This window comes from Lates calcarifer, linkage group LG7_1 (genome assembly GCF_001640805.2).
Source record: "Lates calcarifer isolate ASB-BC8 linkage group LG7_1, TLL_Latcal_v3, whole genome shotgun sequence".
Lineage (NCBI taxonomy): Eukaryota > Metazoa > Chordata > Actinopteri > Centropomidae > Lates > Lates calcarifer.
Window position 1 is genome coordinate 19,222,906 of NC_066839.1, and position 17,880 is coordinate 19,240,785.

Genomic DNA, 17,880 nt, shown 5'->3' on the forward strand with positions numbered 1-17,880 from the left:
CCGCTGGATGGGGCCAGATTTATGGAAGTGAAACAGGTTTTCCTTTTTTCTTTTTGGATCAGTGGAGGAGCGGAGTTTTTTTTTCCCAACACTAATTCTTTTCTCACCTCTGCTGTATAGATTTCCATTCAAAAGTACCAGTGAAAAAGGTATAGAAATTAATTACAGAGCAGCACTCCTCATTAGTTCAAGATAACAGTTCACCTCTGATTGAAAACAATCAATCAGTAAAATTAATGCTAATAAAATTGTTTGCGTCCCTCAGGTTCTATATATATATATACATATTTTAAAGATATTCTTGTCTTTGCAGCCAAAGCATTTTTCAGACTGCTGAATTCCATAATAATGCAGTTTATATAGTTATAAAACCAGCAGAATACGAGGAAGACTTCTCTGCAAATCAAAAGTTAATGCTTAGTTAATCCATTCCCCAAAGCTGCGTCTCTTAAATCTTCTGATCTTGAACCAGATCCTCCACTTGTTATTCTTGGATCTTCTGAGTCAACAATCAACCTTACTTTGACCTTACTTTAGCTGAGAAACTCTTTCTTTCTATTACTTCATTACAGCAGAACAATAATATTCAGCTCATTGAGGTTTGGCTGGTAAATAGCTTATGTTTAAAGAATATGAAATATGCAAATCTGAGTGAATTTGGCAGCCCTAATTTTGTATATGTAGCTTGGAGTTTGGAATTAAATGGTAAATGGACTGCACATCCTGTATGCACTTTTATGGCCATATTGACCACTCAAAGCACTTTACACCACAGGTCACATTAACACACCAGTGATACACTGGGGGTAGAAGACTGTCTACTGTCTACATTTGACACCTATGTAATATTTCACAGTATCATACAAATATGAAAAAAAGAGAATGAGTGGGAAATATACAGGGAATTAGAGAGAGTGGCTGAGTATTTAAACATTGTTGCTCTTTTCTCCCCTACTCTTTTTCAACTCCTCAGTTTATGCCTTGTTATTACTGTGTTTGTATTCTTGGCCATGCTAACAGTGTGGTTTTAGAAATGGACATGTTGGTTGGTCCACCACTTTTGCACAGAAAGTCATCTTTTATCTTTGGTGATGCCCTCAATTCTCTAGCGCCACGATGAAGTTGACATGGTTTTGGGCACAATATCTCAACAACCATTCATTTGATTTTCATGAACTTTGGTAAACACGTTCCTGTTCCCTTCAGGATGAACTGTACTAACTTTTTACTAAGTGAATATCAAGTGGATTCTTGTGTAACACATGCTTCACCTTTATCATTATAAGTGCCAACTGAATCATTGTTACCTCCGCTAGAGACTTGTGTCTGGCCTTTGGTTGGTTGTCAGTAGGATAATGCAAAAATTTGTGAACCAATGTGCACCAAAGAACAGACATATGCTTTCTAATGAGTGCCATTCTAGTTCTCTGTATGTGAAGCAACCTGCTTAATAAAAAAATAGGGTCTGAAAAAATTCATTCTTTCAACCCTCTACCTCTCAGGTCCTCTTTTTTTCCTAATAACACACGTTAAGATACTTACTTGTGGCCCTCAGGTATCTCAAATAATACCTATTGAATTTTGGGGGCATTAATAGAATTTTTCTGACGCTGGTAAAAAATACCAAAAATACAAAAACTGTAAAATAAAAACAGGCTGGGCAGATATTTATGTTGCACTGTGGTCAGATTAATGGACTGTCCACAGTGTATAAGCAGCAGGAGCCTGCAGACAGGCTGTAATGTTCAGAACAGCTGGCTCATAAAGGCTGGGAGGATGCAGGCGGCTGGGGCCAACAGGACGGAAGCTTTCCTCTGCCCAGTAGCTTCCTGTTTTCAGACACACAGCTCAAATGAAAGGAAACCGACTGACCTCAGATTCACTCTCATCTTACAGTCCGACAAACCAAAGCGCTTTGGGAGATGATCTCATTTGCAGTTGCTGCTGAGATGAAATAGCGTCATTATGTGACACACCCAGCGCAATTATAAACAGTCTTCATGTGGTGATCACTAAACACTCACTAATTAACACTGGGTTTCCACTGATCACTCAAGGTTGCCATTAAGATTCAGAAAAGAAATGGATTACACATGCCCCCTACTGGTGAAAGGAGGAAAAAATTCTGATCAATAAAAACATTCGAGCTGAGGTTTAGATTCAGTGAACCAACTACAACAGAGATTAGGGTAGTTTTGGAGTGAAAATTTTGATACAGCCATGAAAATAAAATTTATATTTTGAGAATTATTATTACTACTGAAACCATTTAGAAATTTTGTTTTATATTATCTTATTGTGTCAGGCAAGTATTCACAAATCAAATGACATCACTCCATGAAGAACAGTCTCTATTTTTAAAGGCTTATTCATGTAAATTTACATACAATCTCATATACTGGACATCAATGGCTACTCTTAACATATTAACAAATCAAATTAGCCAGTGTCTTTTTAACACATCCATGTTCAGGTCTGTCTGGAGCTGCACTTATTCATCACCTGCAGTGATTAAAAAAAAAAAAAAACTTTTTCTCTCTAAATTTCAAAGCTTTGCTGGGGATTTGTTTCATCCTGCAAGCTATCAGTGTGAACAGTGCTGTATTTTATAAAGACTTGACACACACAGTTAACATTTTCTTTCTACTAATTCCAAAAACATAATCATCAACATGGAGTGCTATACATGCTTACAATGACAACCTCTTTCTCACCTTGCTGAGTACAAGCTTCCCAGTGACACTTGACATCATGGAGGCTAGTATCAGGAGGTTATCCTGGTTAAAGTAGGATTTCTTTAATGTACAGTCAGAGTTCACATGGCATTTGTCCTGATGTTCTCCAGCTGAACACTGTCCTCATATTGAGGTTGGATGTTATGCTGTGCAGGCTGAGGTTTGTCCTCTGGAAACTTTTTCACTTTGGTGTCTTTGAGGATCTGTGAGATCAGTTGCTCATAAAACCACTCCTGGTCCTGAGGGTCCTCTGGCCAGATGAGGTATGCTCTCCTCCGAATGAAAGCTCTGATTGCATTGTACTTCATCAGCTGGTAGTGAGCCACCTTTGATTGTATTTCATCAGAATGGAGATTTAGGTCAGCAGTGAAGGTGAAGAACTCAAGTTTTGATACTTTCATTCTGTAAAAGGTGCATAGCACCATTTTTCTGCCTTATGCAAAGCCATGTTCACTTAAATTTGTATGAATTCTGCCAGCTACTGGCAAAAAGTAGGTACTGAACTGTCCCTTATCTGCTGATTTTTGGTGCTACTTGTTCTCTACAGAGAGTAAGTAACCTCGTACAGCTAAGACAGCTGATAGCAGGAGAAAAGAGTTTTAGTGTCTTGCAGCTCATTGTTTTGGTTTTCTGGCCCACAGATTCACTGTTTTCTTTCTTTCTCACTCCTCTCATCTGTGTTGTTTTTGGCAACAGACAGCTTTTCAGCAAAAATTGTTTATTATCATTATTATTATTTTAGAAAGTAACTGTAAACAAATTCAATAGAATTGGTGTAAAGTAATTAACTTAACAGCTCAATACATACCTTCCCTACTACCAACATAATCAAGATGTTTGTCAGCTCCTCCAGCATCCGGAAGTGTGCCAAAGTGAACGCCTCCAAGCACCAGCCGTCTAGAAAGAGGCAAATCCATGTTAGTTTTGTTTGTGTGGTGATTTTTTATTTGGCAACTAACTTTGCCATTTAGTAATGAGAAAAAGAGAAAGATGAGGGAAAGTGCTTTACTATGGCCACGCAAGCTAGCATGTTAACTTACAGAAATCACTGCATTTGATTTGTTTTTCATTCATTTGACAATTTTGGAATTATTGTCATTATTCACTCTCTTGATGAAAGTTAGATGAGAGCTTAAGATAAGATAAGATAAGAGATAAGATAATCCTTTATTAGTCCCACAATGGGGAAATTTGCATCGTTGCAGCAGTATAAGTGATTGAAAAAGATAGAAAGACATAAATACAAGTAAGAGCAAGATAAAAGACTATAAAAGGCTATAAAAAAATATACACAACAGTATAAACATGACAATGTAATAAAAGAAATGAACAGAAGAGAAATATACATAGGACTTTATACATAGACAGAAAATGAATACAGATATTGCACATTTAATAACTTTATGTTAAATATGAGGCTACAGCCAGCAGCAGGTTAGCTTAGATGAGCGTAAAAAATGGAAACAGGGGAAAGACTTAGTCTGGTCTTCCATCCATCCATTATCTATACCGCTCATCCGTTAGGGTCGCAGAGGGGCTGGAGCCTATCCCAGCTGTCAACAGGCGAGAGGCAGGGTACACCCTGTATGGCTCGCCAGTCCATCGCTGGGCCGACATATATAGACAACCATTCACACTCACATTCACACCTACGGGCAATTTAGAGTCACCAATTAACCTAACCTGCATGTCTTTGGACTGTGGGAGGAAGCTGGAGTACCTGGAAAGAACCCACGCAGGCACAGGGAGAACATGCAAACTCCACACAGAAAAGCCCTGGGCACGAACCAGGGCTCAAACCCCTGGAACCTTCTTGCTGTGAGGCGACAGTGCACCACCGTGCCGCCCTAGTCTGGTCTTGTCCAGAGATTTTAAAAATGCCAGTGAGCACCTCTAAGGTTCACTAAGAAACATGTTAGAGCTTGCATATTTAATTTGTTAAAAAACCTGCAATGTTAAGGCTAAGCTAAGCTAACCATTGGCTGGCTGTAGCTTCATATTTTTAGGGAAGTGCTATCAATCTTCTCATCTTACATTTGGCAGGAAAGGGAATTAGGTTATTTCACAAAATATTGAACTATTCCTTGACAGAAAGGCCATTAAAAGCAAACACAGTGTAACCTTGTAACTGGTAATACAGATCAAAATCAGAAATGCTGTACCTTTAAGGAACTCCTTGGAGATGATACACACAGTCTTCCTGCTGCCCCAGATTGCTTCTCTGATGTTTGAAAGGTGATCCTCACCTGGCAGAAAGTCTCTGGCCTCAAAACAACAGTGGAAGATGTTCTCCTCTGAAAACTGGTTATCAAGCTTATTCAGCAAAACAGCTTCCACCCACCTATAGTCACTGTTGCTGAAGCAGAGGAAGACATCGTATGGCACCTCTTCCAAAGTAGCCACCGGTTTCGGGCCCTCAAGAACCCTGCCAATAATTTTTTTGTATATGATGAATACATGCCCTCGGAAACGGGCGTAAACAATCCCACTGAGGATGACAGCAATGACGAGGAGAGCAGAGAGGATGAAGAGAGCAAACTTAAGACCATGAACAGCCTTTTCATCATCCTCCTCACACGGTTCAGTACTCGTGGTGTAATTCAGCAGAGGAAGGTTATGCAGAGCAGCTGGAAACTCACATATAAAATCCTCAGTTGGACTAAGAAAGGTTACATTTGTCTCATTCAGCCACTTCAAGAATTTCTCCAGACTGCAATCACAGTGAAACCGATTTGCTGCCAGATCGAGGAAGATGAGAGACTGAAAAGTCATAGGATCTGGGGAGGCTAGGTAGTTGTTTGACAGGTCGAGCTTTTTCAAGCTGACTGGAAATACACCTGGCTGCAGATAGGTCAGGGAATTATGTGAGAGGTCAAGCTCTATGATTGAGCTGAGACCTCTGAAAATCCCTTGTGGGAGAGTGGTGAGTGAGTTAAAGTTTATACTGAGACTGAGAAGATTCTCAAGATGATCAAACAAGTCAAAGCATTTCCCCTGTTCCCAGATTATTTGAAGAGAACTGTCATGAAGATCAAGCTTTTGCAAACTATTATTATAAGGTATTATAAAAATCTGATTTAGTGTGCACCACTTGATGAGGTTTCCACCATAGAAAAAATTCTGGAGACGCTTGAAATTAGTCACTATGAGATAAACATCCTCCAAGTTTGTTAATCTGTTGTCACTAACATCCACATGGAGGCTGTTCATACCCATGTCAGTGATGTGATACAGTGATGTCAACTTGTTGTCATTCAAAAGGAGGTAATCTAAGTTTGGTAATGATGCAGGAGAACCCAGGATTCGCAGTGAGTTTCCTGTCAGATTTAATGTTTGTAATCTGGGAAGGCCACTGAAAGCTTTGTGTCCCAATACACCAATATGGTTGTAAGACAAATCCAACACCCTAAGCTCTGCCAGATTGGTGAATGTGTGATAAACAATTTCTCCTAGCAGGTTGGATGATAGGTTGAGCAACTGTAAATGTCCCTGAAGACCACTGAAGGCATTTCTTTCAATTTGATTGATTTTGTTTCCAGAAATGTCAATAATTATTGCAGCCTTTAGGGAACTAAAAACAGCCCTCTGTAAAGCAAATATATAGCTGTTAGACAGATCAAAATGTTTAATTTTACTGTTCATGAGGCCTTCAAATGTGCTTTGATCTGGATCGGCTAATTTGTTATATGACAAGTCTTTACTCAGGTTTCCAGAGAATATAAGATGATCGATCTGAGTCCCCTGTATTGCGTTGAAAAAATTTCTTGTTGTGATGATGTTGAAGCCATAGCTGGATAGGTCAAGGATATTAAAGGCCATCCCTCTGAAAGGGTTTCCGCACGTTTCCCAGTCAAAATTTCCTTCATACATTCTACCAAAGAGGTTGGAGGTCAAGTTCATATATGTGAAGTATTTCCCTCTGAAACCAACAAGATCTTCTTCACATAAACCTCTAATCTGATTCAGTTTGAGGTTTAACTTTGTGAACCTTGTGAGTTTTGAAAAGAACAGTCCAGGTCGGAGTCTCGCTAGTTCATTATAAGAGAGATCAAGCAACTCTAAGGAGAAAAGATGCTGCAGATAGCTTTCCGATAGTATGGAGTCATTCAAACTGCACTTATCCAAAAAGAAATGTTGTAAATTGAACAGTCCTGCAAATGCCCTTGGCTCCAGCTGAAGACCAATATTGTAACCTAGAACCAACCGTGTCAGTTTTCTCTGCCTGAGGAAAGCATTGTTCCTAATGATAAGCTGTACATTCTGCATTCCAAGATCCAATTGTTGCAGCTGGTCATAGTCTCTGAGTGAGGTGCTGTTGATCTCACTGATGTAGTTCCTCTCCAGGTAGAGGTGGGTGATGTTACAAGGCAGAGCAGGGACCCAGTAGTGGTGCTGTGAGGCGCAAGCAGCTACAAGGCCATATAAAGTGCATGAAGGGTAGCATGTTGTGACCTGCAGGTTGGAAAATTATATTATTTCTGTAAACTGAAAAATAACTGAACTCCACAGTTAAAGGATTTGAGATATACACCTGCTCACTTTCTTGCTGTGAGTTAGATGGAAGGTAGATGCTGCTCTAATGTCTGTACAGCAAATATGCTAGACGCAGTAGCCAGTTAGCTTAGCTTTGAAATTACCAGCCCCTCCTAATGCATCCCTGTGGTTTAAAGACCTGATGATGTCTCTTAATCTTGAGAAAATAAAGTATGTACTGAAAGGCTCCACTTACAAGATATATTCCACTTGGGGTCATATGATCCAGTACGTTAATAGAATATGTCTTCCTGACTGTATGTGAGGGGATTTATTTATTTATGTATCTCTGCTATGTAGATGTATCATTATCATTTTATTAATTTTTTGTTTTTCTTCATGCTATGCTAAGATAACTGCTTCCTCATGGTAGCATCATCATTACCATACAGATACAGATGTACCAGATGTACAAGAGTGGTATTGATCTTCTCATCTGATTCTTGGCAAGAAAGTGAATAAACTGATTTTGAATAAATATATTTACCAAAATATTGAACAGTTTCTTTCATTCTTAAATCTCAGATTAGTTTTATACATTTTTAAATCTTCAGTTTCTGGTCACTGCCCTCTAACTGCCCAGTTTGTGAAAACAAAGTATAAGTGATCAGCTTTGAGCTTGATGTTATACACACCTGTATGTGTAAACCAGTGAAAACCAACTGAAGAGCCAGCGTCCACATGCTGCCCTCGCCCTGACCACATGTCCACAGAGAAAGTCAGAAATCAGCAAAGCAAGAACAGTGGAGACAAAAAAGGGGAAACAGTCAGATTGTTTGCTTTTGCAGGTTCATAGTTCACTGGTGCAGCTTCAGTGTCACATTGCCCAGTACACAGCCATTCACCCCTGAAATGAGCTTTGATAATAAAGCTCCACTCCAATAGTTATATTGGATATTTGCCTTGAGCTAATAACCCTTGAGAAATGCTGGCAAGTTGCACTCTGGGAAATGTAGGATTTTTGGAGCATAACTCACAGGGGGGTTAAAGTATGGACATCTTGCTGTATCAGTTTTGACCATTCTTTTTTACATTTAACTTAACGGAAGTGCAATACAAAATCTCTGCAATGCTCCTTTAATAATAACATTTAAACAACAGACTTAATGTTATGTAAATGTATGTATGCATGTTAATGTAAACAACAACAACAAAGTCAGGCATCATACCAAAATAAAGGTACCATAAATCCAGATCCAGTTTTTGTAGGTCAGATTAGTTCCAACCAATACAAACAAACAGGTTCGCCTGGAAAGTCTACTAAACTAAAAGCTCTGAAATACCGAAGTGTTTTAACTATGACATCAGGCTATATTTTCTTAATGAATATGGCAGCTATATTTTATCCCTGTTGTGTGTGTTATGTAAATATTATTAGAATAAACTGTGCGCGACATGTGTTCCCATCCAGGTTTATTACCTTTATCTTAAACTGCAAAGCCTATAATCATGTTGCCTACAGTATGATTGTATGTTCGAGTAATCTTTGCGGTTTATTAGTGTAAGGGCAGGGAGAGTAACAGGGTTTATTGTCCAGTGTCGGCTGTTTCTGACAGCATTTGTCTGGATTTGTCGAGTCGGAAATAACAGACATGTCAGCAAGTCTAAATCTTTTTAACGGCTTTCACTGAAGTGTGTATAAAGCGAGTCAGTCACGGTGTCCTTACAATTACACTTAGTAGTGTATATGGATAATGACTGGACAAATCTTACCTGTGTTGTTGGTCTTGTGCAAACAGTGGAAAACCTTCAGTGTTTCTCCTGTGAGAAGAGGCGGTAACACGCTTCTTCTCCTCTTCCTCCTCCTCCTCGTCCCTGCAGACCCGCTCCACCACACTCACACACTGTAACTGACGAACAGCGATTGATCGATATGTGCTTTAAGACCTCCGAACATTCGTGACATGGCTCTTCAGTCGGTCTTACAAAACGGGGGGAATGACACAATTTCCCATTTGAGAAAACACCTCCTTCCTCTTTCGCTGACAACAGTCCTCGTTTATCCTCCACTTCTTGCAGTGGGTGGACGTGTTTTGGGTTGGTTGTGGTTGTAAACTTGAGCGACATCTACTAACTTGTAACCATTTTACCAACTCACTGCTGTAACTATTACAACCAGCTGCTGCTGCTACTTCTACTACCACTGCTACTGTATCACTGCTAAACACAACTAATAGTTGTTACTGCTATTCTACCCTGCTACTACTGCTGCTAATTGTACTGTCATACAGCATAAATAAAGTGGTTGGTGTACTGTACATATCAGACTGCTAACATGTTAGAGATATTGGAAATGTGTTACCTCTTGTTAGTAGACATAGCAATGAGTTACATTTTAAGATAACATAAGATAAACTCTGTTGTCTCAAAGGAAATTTGTTTTGATCTGAAAGCCTGTGATGAGTGCTGGTAGTTGGTTAATATAATTTCATCACAAAGCTGGGTCAAATGAGCAGAGTTTGGCACTCTGATTTTGTTTGCCTTTAAAACAGCTCCAGTTCTCCTCAGTACATCTGTACTCAGGTTTCAGGCTATCTCAGTGTCTTCTGTCTCTTTATGTGATCTCAGACTGAGATCAGGGCTAGTGGGGTCAGACCATCTACTGCAGGACTCCTTGTTCTTCTTGTCTCTGAGGACAGTTTTTCATGATACTGACTGTGTGTTTGGACTTATTGTCCTGCTGCAGATTTAATCTGGGACTGATCAGACACCTCTGATGGTACTGATGAAGGATAAGAGTAAAATAATCTGAAGTGCCTAAAACTTTTGCACAGTGTGGTAGATTTTGTTAGGTTATCTGGAGAGATGTAAAACTATTCTGAAAGATTAAAAACAATGTTTATATTGTTAGTTAATTATTAATATTATGAATGGTCTATTGCAAAAATAATTAAACATTCCTTCTGATTAATTGCTTAAAAATGTTATTTGGTTTTAAAAATGCAAATGTTCTATTAAATGTCCATGTTTTCTGGTTCTTGTTTGAATTAAATGTTCACTTGTTTCTATTAGTCACTCCATTTTTTGTAATTGTAAAATTTTAACATTGTGCCATCCTGTGATAGGGCTGGATAGGGCACAACATGATTTAAATCATAAATCACTTCATTTTAGAACAAACATTTGTGTACATTACGGAGCATTACTACAGAGTCTGGGACAGGGACACAAGAAAAAACATTTGAAGTTTGGAAAAAAAAACCATGAAGTTTTGCGCAATCTAGAGACTTTCTCAAAATCTATTATCTATTTTTAAAGGCTTATTCTTTAAAAAAAAAAAAAAGATTTTTTACATACAGTGGATAGCACTTAACATATCAAACTGGTCAATCACTTTTAACACACCCATATTCAGGTCTGTCTGGAGCTGCAGTTTCATCACACCTGTAGTGATTAAAAAAAGTTTTCTCTTCTAAAGTTCAAAGCCGTGCTGTGGATTTGCTTCATCCTTCAAGCTAATAGTGTGAACAGTGCTGTAGTTTATTTTTTTGTTATTACATTTGATTAATGAGACACACTTAGTTAACATTGTATTTTACTAATTCCAAAAACATAATCATCAATTATCTGCAATGTACACATAATTGGATCATGGAGTGCTGCTTACAATGACAACCTCTTTCTCACCTTGCTGAGTACAAGCTTCCCAGTGACACTTGGCATCATGGAGGCTAGTATCAGGAGGTTATCCTGGTTAAAGTAGGATTTCTTTAATGTACAGTCAGAGTTCACATGGCAATTGTCCTGATGTTCTCCAGCTGAACACTGTCCTCATATTGAGGTTGGATGTTATGCTGTGCAGGCTGAGGTTTGTCCTCTGGAAACTTTTTCACTTTGGTGTCTTTGAGGATCTGTGAGATCAGTTGCTCATAAAACCACTCCTGGTCCTGAGGGTCCTCTGGCCAGATGAGGTATGCTCTCCTCCGAATGAAAGCTCTGATTGCATTGTACTTCATCAGCTGGTAGTGAGCCACCTTTGATTGTATTTCATCAGAATGGAGATTTAGGTCAGCAGTGAAGGTGAAGAACTCAAGTTTTGATACTTTCATTCTGTAAAAGGTGCATAGCACCATTTTTCTGCCTTATGCAAAGCCATGTTCACTTAAATTTGTATGAATTCTGCCAGCTACTGGCCAAAAGTAGGTACTGAACTGTCCCTTATCTGCTGATTTTTGGTGCTACTTGTTCTCTACAGAGAGTAAGTAACCTCGTACAGCTAAGACCAGCTGATAGCAGGAGAAAACTCTGGTACCTATCTCCACACATGTCTCAGATGAAACAAAATTTGGGTTTGGTGACCTTAAGGCAGCTATAACCAATGATTTCATATTAACAATATACAGTATCATATAACTAGCTGTATGTGGGAAGGGTCACTCATAGTGACAAACCCACAGAGAATTATCCTTTGACTCTGGAAGTTCTCCTCAGGTGTATTAAGAGTTTTAGTGTCTTGCAGCTCATTGTTTTGGTTTTCTGGCCCACAGATTCACTGTTTTCTTTCTTTCTCACTCCTCTCATCTGTGTTGTTTTTGGCAACAGACAGCTTTTCAGCAAAAATAATCTTTTATCAGTGAAAGAGTAAGGAGTTGGAGGAGCAAATTCCATAGAATTGATGTAAAGTAAGTAATTTAGCAGCCTAATACCCACCTTCCCTACCACCAATATAATCAAGATGTTTGTCAGCTCCTCCAGCATTCGGCACTGTGCCAAAGTGAATGCTTCCAAGCACCAGCCGTCTAGAAAGAGGCAAATCCATGTTAGTTTTACGTGTGCTGTGATTTTTTTATTTGGCAATTAACTTTGTCATTTAGTAATGAGAAAAAATAAAGATGAGGGCTTTACTATGGCCATGCAAGATAGCATGCTAGCTTACAAAAATCAATGCATTTGACTTGTTTTTCATAGGAATCATTTGAAAATTCTCTCTTAATGGGAGTTAGATGAGAGCTTGATAACTTTATGTCTGTTAAATATGAGGCTACAGCCAGCAGCAGGTTAGCTTAGATAAGCATGAAGACTGGAAACAGGGGAAACACCAAAGATTTTTTAAATATCTGCCAATGGGCACCTCTAATGTTCACTAAGAAACATGTTAGAGCTTGCACGTTTTATCTATTTGAACTTTTGCAATCCTAATGCTAAGATATGCTAACCACTGGCTGGCTGCAGATTCATATTTTTAGGAAAGTGCTATCAATATTTGCATCTGACATTTGGCAAGAAAGAGAATTAGTTTTCCCAAAATATTGAACTATTCCTTGACAGAAAGGCCATTAAAAGCAAACACAGTGTAACCTTGTAACTGGTAATACAAATCAAAATCAGAAATGCTGTACCTTTAAGGAACTCCTTGGAGATGATACACACAGTCTTCCTGCTGCCCCAGATTGCTTCTCTGATGTTTGAAAGGTGATCCTCACCTGGCAGAAAGTCTCTGGCCTCAAAACAACAGTGGAAGATGTTCTCCTCTGAAAACTGGTTATCAAGCTTATTCAGCAAAACAGCTTCCACCCACCTATAGTCACTGTTGCTGAAGCAGAGGAAGACATCGTATGGCACCTCTTCCAAAAGAGCCACCGGTTTCGGGCCCTCAAGAACCCTGCCAATAATTTTTTTGTAGATGATGAATACATGCCCTCGGAAACGGGCGTAAACAATCCCACTGAGGATGACAGCAATGACGAGGAGAGCAGTGAAGATGAAGAGAGCAAACTTAAGACCATGAACAGCCTTTTCATCATCCTCCTCACACGGTTCAGTACTCGTGGTGTAATTCAGCAGAGGAAGGTTATGCAGAGCAGCTGGAAACTCACATATAAAATCCTCAGTTGGACTAAGAAAGGTTACATTTGTCTCATTCAGCCACTTCAAGAATTTCTCCAGACTGCAATCACAGTGAAACCGATTTGCTGCCAGATCAAGGAAGATGAGAGACTGAAAAGTCATAGGATCTGGGGAGGCTAGGTAGTTGTTTGACAGGTCGAGCTTTTTCAAGCTGACTGGAAATACACCTGGCTGCAGATAGGTCAGGGAATTATGTGAGAGGTCAAGCTCTATGATTGAGCTGAGACCTCTGAAAATCCCTTGTGGGAGAGTGGTGAGTGAGTTAAAGTTTATACTGAGACTGAGAAGATTCTCAAGATGATCAAACAAGTCAAAGCATTTCCCCTGTTCCCAGATTATTTGAAGAGAACTGTCATGAAGATCAAGTACTTGCAAACTATTATTATAGTGTATTCTAATATTCTGATCCAGTGTGCACCACTTCATGTGGTTTCCACTGTAGAAAAAATTCTGGAGACGCTTGAAATTAGTCACTATGAGATGAACATCCTTTAGGTTTGTTAATCTGTTGTCACTAACATCCACATGGAGGCTGTTCATACCCATGTCAGTGATGTGATACAGTGATGTCAATTTGTTGTCATTCAAAAGGAGGTAATCTAAGTTTGGTAATGATGCAGGAGAACCCAGGATTCGCAGTGAGTTTCCTGTTAGATATAATGCTCGTAATCTGGGAAGGCCACTGAAAGCTTTGTGTCCCAATACACCAATATGGTTGTAAGACAAATCCAACACCCTAAGGTCTGTTAGATTGGTGAATGTGTGAGAAGCTATTTCTCCTAGCAGGTTGGACGATAGGTTGAGCAACCGTAAATGTCCCTGAAGACCACTGAAGGCATTTCTTTCAATTTGATTGATTTTGTTTCCAGAAATGTCAATAATTATTGCAGCCTTTAGGGAACTAAAAACAGCCCTCTGTAAAGCAAATATATAGCTGTTAGACAGATCAAAATGTTTAATTTTACTGTTCATGAGGCCTTCAAATGTGGTTTCATCTGGATCAGGTAATCTGTCATATGAAAAGCCTTTACCCAAGTGTCCAGAGAATATAAGATGATCGATCTGAGTCCCCTGTATTGCGTTGAAAAAATTTCTTGTTGTGATGATGTTGAAGCCATAGCTGGATAGGTCAAGGATATTAAAGGCCATCCCTCTGAAAGGGTTTCCGCACGTTTCCCAGTCAAAATTTCCTTCATACATTCTACCAAAGAGGTTGGAGGTCAAGTTCATATATGTGAAGTATTTCCCTCTGAAACCAACAAGATCTTCTTCACATAAACCTCTAATCTGATTCAGTTTGAGGTTTAACTTTGTGAACCTTGTGAGTTTTGAAAAGAACAGTCCAGGTCGGAGTCTCGCTAGTTCATTATAAGAGAGATCAAGCAACTCTAAGGAGAAAAGATGCTGCAGATAGCTTTCCGATAGTATGGAGTCATTCAAACTGCACTTATCCAAAAAGAAATGTTGTAAATTGAACAGTCCTGCAAATGCCCTTGGCTCCAGCTGAAGACCAATATTGTAACCTAGAACCAACCGTGTCAGTTTTCTCTGCCTGAGGAAAGCATTGTTCCTAATGATAAGCTGTACATTCTGCATTCCAAGATCCAATTGTTGCAGCTGGTCATAGTCTCTGAGTGAGGTGCTGTTGATCTCACTGATGTAGTTCCTCTCCAGGTAGAGGTGGGTGATGTTACAAGGCAGAGCAGGGACCCAGTAGTGGTGCTGTGAGGCGCAAGCAGCTACAAGGCCATATAAAGTGCATGAAGGGTAGCATGTTGTGACCTGCAGGTTGGAGAATTATATTATTTCTGTAAACTGAAAAATAACTGAACTCCACAGTTAAAGGATTTGAGATATACACCTGCTCACTTTCTTGCTGTGAGTTAGATGGAAGGTAGATGCTGCTCTAATGTCTGTACAGCAAATATGCTAGACGCAGTAGCCAGTTAGCTTAGCTTTGAAATTACCAGCCCCTCCTAATGCATCCCTGTGGTTTAAAGACCTGATGATGTCTCTTAATCTTGAGAAAATAAAGTATGTACTGAAAGGCTCCACTTACAAGATATATTCCACTTGGGGTCATATGATTCAGTACGTTAATAGAATATGTCTTCCTGACTGTATGTGAGGGGATTTATTTATTTTTGTATCTCTCTATGTAGATGTATCATTATCATTTTATTAATTTTTTGTTTTTCTTCATGCTATGCTAAGCTAACTGCTTCCTCATGGTAGCATCATCATTACCATACAGATACAGATGTACCAGATGTACAAGAGTGGTATTGATCTTCTCATCTGATTCTTGGCAAGAAAGTGAATAAACTGATTTTGAATAAATATATTTACCAAAATATTGAACAGTTTCTTTCATTCTTAAATCTCAGATTAGTTTTATACATTTTTAAATCTTCAGTTTCTGGTCACTGCCCTCTAACTGCCCAGTTTGTGAAAACAAAGTATAAGTGGTCAGCTTTGAGCTTGATGTTATACACACCTGTATGTGTAAACCAGTAAAAACCAACTGAAGAGCCAGCGTCCACATGCTGCCCTCGCCCTGACCACATGTCCACAGAGAAAGTCAGAAATCAGCAAAGCAAGAACAGTGGAGACAAAAAAGGGGAAACAGTCAGATTGTTTGCTTTTGCAGGTTCATAGTTCACTGGTGCAGCTTCAGTGTCACATTGCCCAGTACACAGCCATTCACCCCTGAAATGAGCTTTGATAATAAAGCTCCACTCCAATAGTTATATTGGATATTTGCCTTGAGCTAATAACCCTTGAGAAATGCTGGCAAGTTGCACTGTGGGAAATGTAGGATTTTTGGAGCATAACTCACAGGGGGGTTAAAGTATGGACATCTTGCTGTATCAGTTTTGACCATTCTTTTTACATTTAACTTAACGGAAGTGCAATACAAAATCTCTGCAATGCTCCTTTAATAATAACATTTAAACAACAGACTTAATGTTATGTAAATGTATGTATGCATGTTAATGTAAACAACAACAACAAAGTCAGGCATCATACCAAAATAAAGGTACCATAAATCCAGATCCAGTTTTTGTAGGTCAGATTAGTTCCAACCAATACAAACAAACAGGTTCGCCTGGAAAGTCTACTAAACTAAAAGCTCTGAAATACCGAAGTGTTTTAACTATGACATCAGGCTATATTTTCTTAATGAATATGGCAGCTATATTTTATCCCTGTTGTGTGTGTTATGTAAATATTATTAGAATAAACTGTGCGCGACATGTGTTCCCATCCAGGTTTATTACCTTTATCTTAAACTGCAAAGCCTATAATCATGTTGCCTACAGTATGATTGTATGTTCGAGTAATCTTTGCGGTTTATTAGTGTAAGGGCAGGGAGAGTAACAGGGTTTATTGTCCAGTGTCGGCTGTTTCTGACAGCATTTGTCTTGATTTGTCGAGTCGGAAATAACAGACATGTCAGCAAGTCTAAATCTTTTTAACGGCTTTCACTGAAGTGTGTATAAAGCGAGTCAGTCACGGTGTCCTTACAATTACACTTAGTAGTGTATATGGATAATGACTGGACAAATCTTACCTGTGTTGTTGGTCTTGTGCAAACAGTGGAAAACCTTCAGTGTTTCTCCTGTGAGAAGAGGCGGTAACACGCTTCTTCTCCTCTTCCTCCTCCTCCTCGTCCCTGCAGACCCGCTCCACCACACTCACACACTGTAACTGACGAACAGCGATTGATCGATATGTGCTTTAAGACCTCCGAACATTCGTGACATGGCTCTTCAGTCGGTCTTACAAAACGGGGGGAATGACACAGTTTCCCATTTGAGAAAACACCTCCTTCCTCTTTCGCTGACAACAGTCCTCGTTTATCCTCCACTTCTTGCAGTGGGTGGACGTGTTTTGGGTTGGTTGTGGTTGTAAACCTGAGCGACATCTACTAACTTGTAACCATTTTACCAACTCACTGCTGTAACTATTACAACCAGCTGCTGCTGCTACTTCTACTACCACTGCTACTGTATCACTGCTAAACACAACTAATAGTTGTTACTGCTATTCTACCCTGCTACTACTGCTGCTAATTGTACTGTCATACAGCATGGTAGGACAGCTGTAGTAATAGTAGAGATGGAAATATTAATTTTACAATTACTGTTACTTCTGCTACTGTTACTGCTGCTGCTCTTAGCACTACTGCTGTTTCTACTTGCTACTACTACTAAAAGATTTCTACTACTAATGGAGACTGGGGTTGGTTAAAACATCTGGTCCTTTTAAGATCACAGAAACAAAAGCACAGTAACATTGAAATGTTTTCTTTCTTGACCTGAACTTGTCTACTATGAAAGACACTAGCTTCTTCAGTGAGGGGAGCATTTCAGTTTTTTAATAGCAAAAATATATTTAATATATTTGTAGTCTGTAGACTAAATGTATCAGTCTGTAAGCATGTGTTAGATAGAGATATTGGAAACTTCTTGTAAATAAATGTACAAATTAGCCACATTTTGATATAACATCTGAAAGTCTGGGTCAATGAAAATCTGGGTCAGATGAGGAGAGTGTGCCACTCTGATTTTGTGGTTGGTTGGTGTGTGCTTTTAGTACAAAATGTATTGTAGGTGTATCTTGAGATACGTAAAACAATTCTGAAAGATTAAAACAATGTTTATATTGTTAGTTGATTATTATTATTTTGAATGGTCTGTTGCAGAAGTAACTAAACATTCCTACTGATTAATTTAACATGTTTACTTCATTTTTGTAACTG

General features: G+C 39.0%; 2 protein-coding genes across 3 annotated transcripts; both read right to left on the minus strand.

The window, feature by feature from the left end:
* Window positions 1-2,264: 2,264 nt before the first annotated feature.
* Window positions 2,265-16,950, minus strand: LOC108895805 (toll-like receptor 5). 2 transcript variants are annotated; one of them, XR_001963017.2, is made up of 6 exons: window positions 16,690-16,950; window positions 15,613-15,672; window positions 12,608-14,897; window positions 11,919-12,007; window positions 10,885-11,242; window positions 2,265-2,703 (listed from the first exon to the last, which is right to left on the minus strand). XR_001963017.2 is itself a non-coding variant. In XM_018694740.2 (5 exons), exons 2-5 carry the CDS (start codon window positions 15,658-15,660, stop codon window positions 10,997-10,999), a joined length of 2,673 nt encoding a protein of 890 aa, XP_018550256.1. In that variant the 5' UTR covers window positions 15,661-15,672; window positions 16,690-16,950; the 3' UTR covers window positions 10,787-10,996. The 2 variants fall into 2 exon arrangements, 1 of the variants encoding a protein (XP_018550256.1); XM_018694740.2 differs by lacking the exon at window positions 2,265-2,703 and having other exon boundaries at window positions 10,787-11,242.
* LOC108895804 (toll-like receptor 5) lies at window positions 2,335-9,286 on the minus strand. The gene is made up of 5 exons (XM_018694738.2): window positions 8,982-9,286; window positions 7,904-7,963; window positions 4,898-7,187; window positions 3,544-3,632; window positions 2,335-3,061 (listed from the first exon to the last, which is right to left on the minus strand). The coding sequence occupies exons 2-5, from the start codon at window positions 7,949-7,951 to the stop codon at window positions 2,816-2,818; spliced, it is 2,673 nt and encodes an 890-aa protein (XP_018550254.1). The 5' UTR covers window positions 7,952-7,963; window positions 8,982-9,286; the 3' UTR covers window positions 2,335-2,815.
* Window positions 16,951-17,880: the final 930 nt, after the last annotated feature.

Bases quoted from the DNA above. Each gene is read 5' to 3' on its own strand.
- LOC108895804 (XM_018694738.2), bottom strand. From the start codon at position 7,951: ATGTGGACGCTGGCTCTTCAGTTGGTTTTCACTGGTTTACACATACAG. The intron at 3,633-4,897 runs GTACAGCATTTC...GCCTCTTTCTAG, and splicing joins CTCCAAGGAGTTCCTTAAAG to ACGGCTGGTGCTTGGAGGCG. The intron at 3,062-3,543 runs GTATGTATTGAG...ATACAATCAAAG, and splicing joins TTATGTTGGTAGTAGGGAAG to GTGGCTCACTACCAGCTGAT.
- LOC108895805 (XM_018694740.2), bottom strand. From the start codon at position 15,660: ATGTGGACGCTGGCTCTTCAGTTGGTTTTTACTGGTTTACACATACAG. The intron at 12,008-12,607 runs GTACAGCATTTC...GCCTCTTTCTAG, and splicing joins CTCCAAGGAGTTCCTTAAAG to ACGGCTGGTGCTTGGAAGCA. The intron at 11,243-11,918 runs GTGGGTATTAGG...ATACAATCAAAG, and splicing joins TTATATTGGTGGTAGGGAAG to GTGGCTCACTACCAGCTGAT.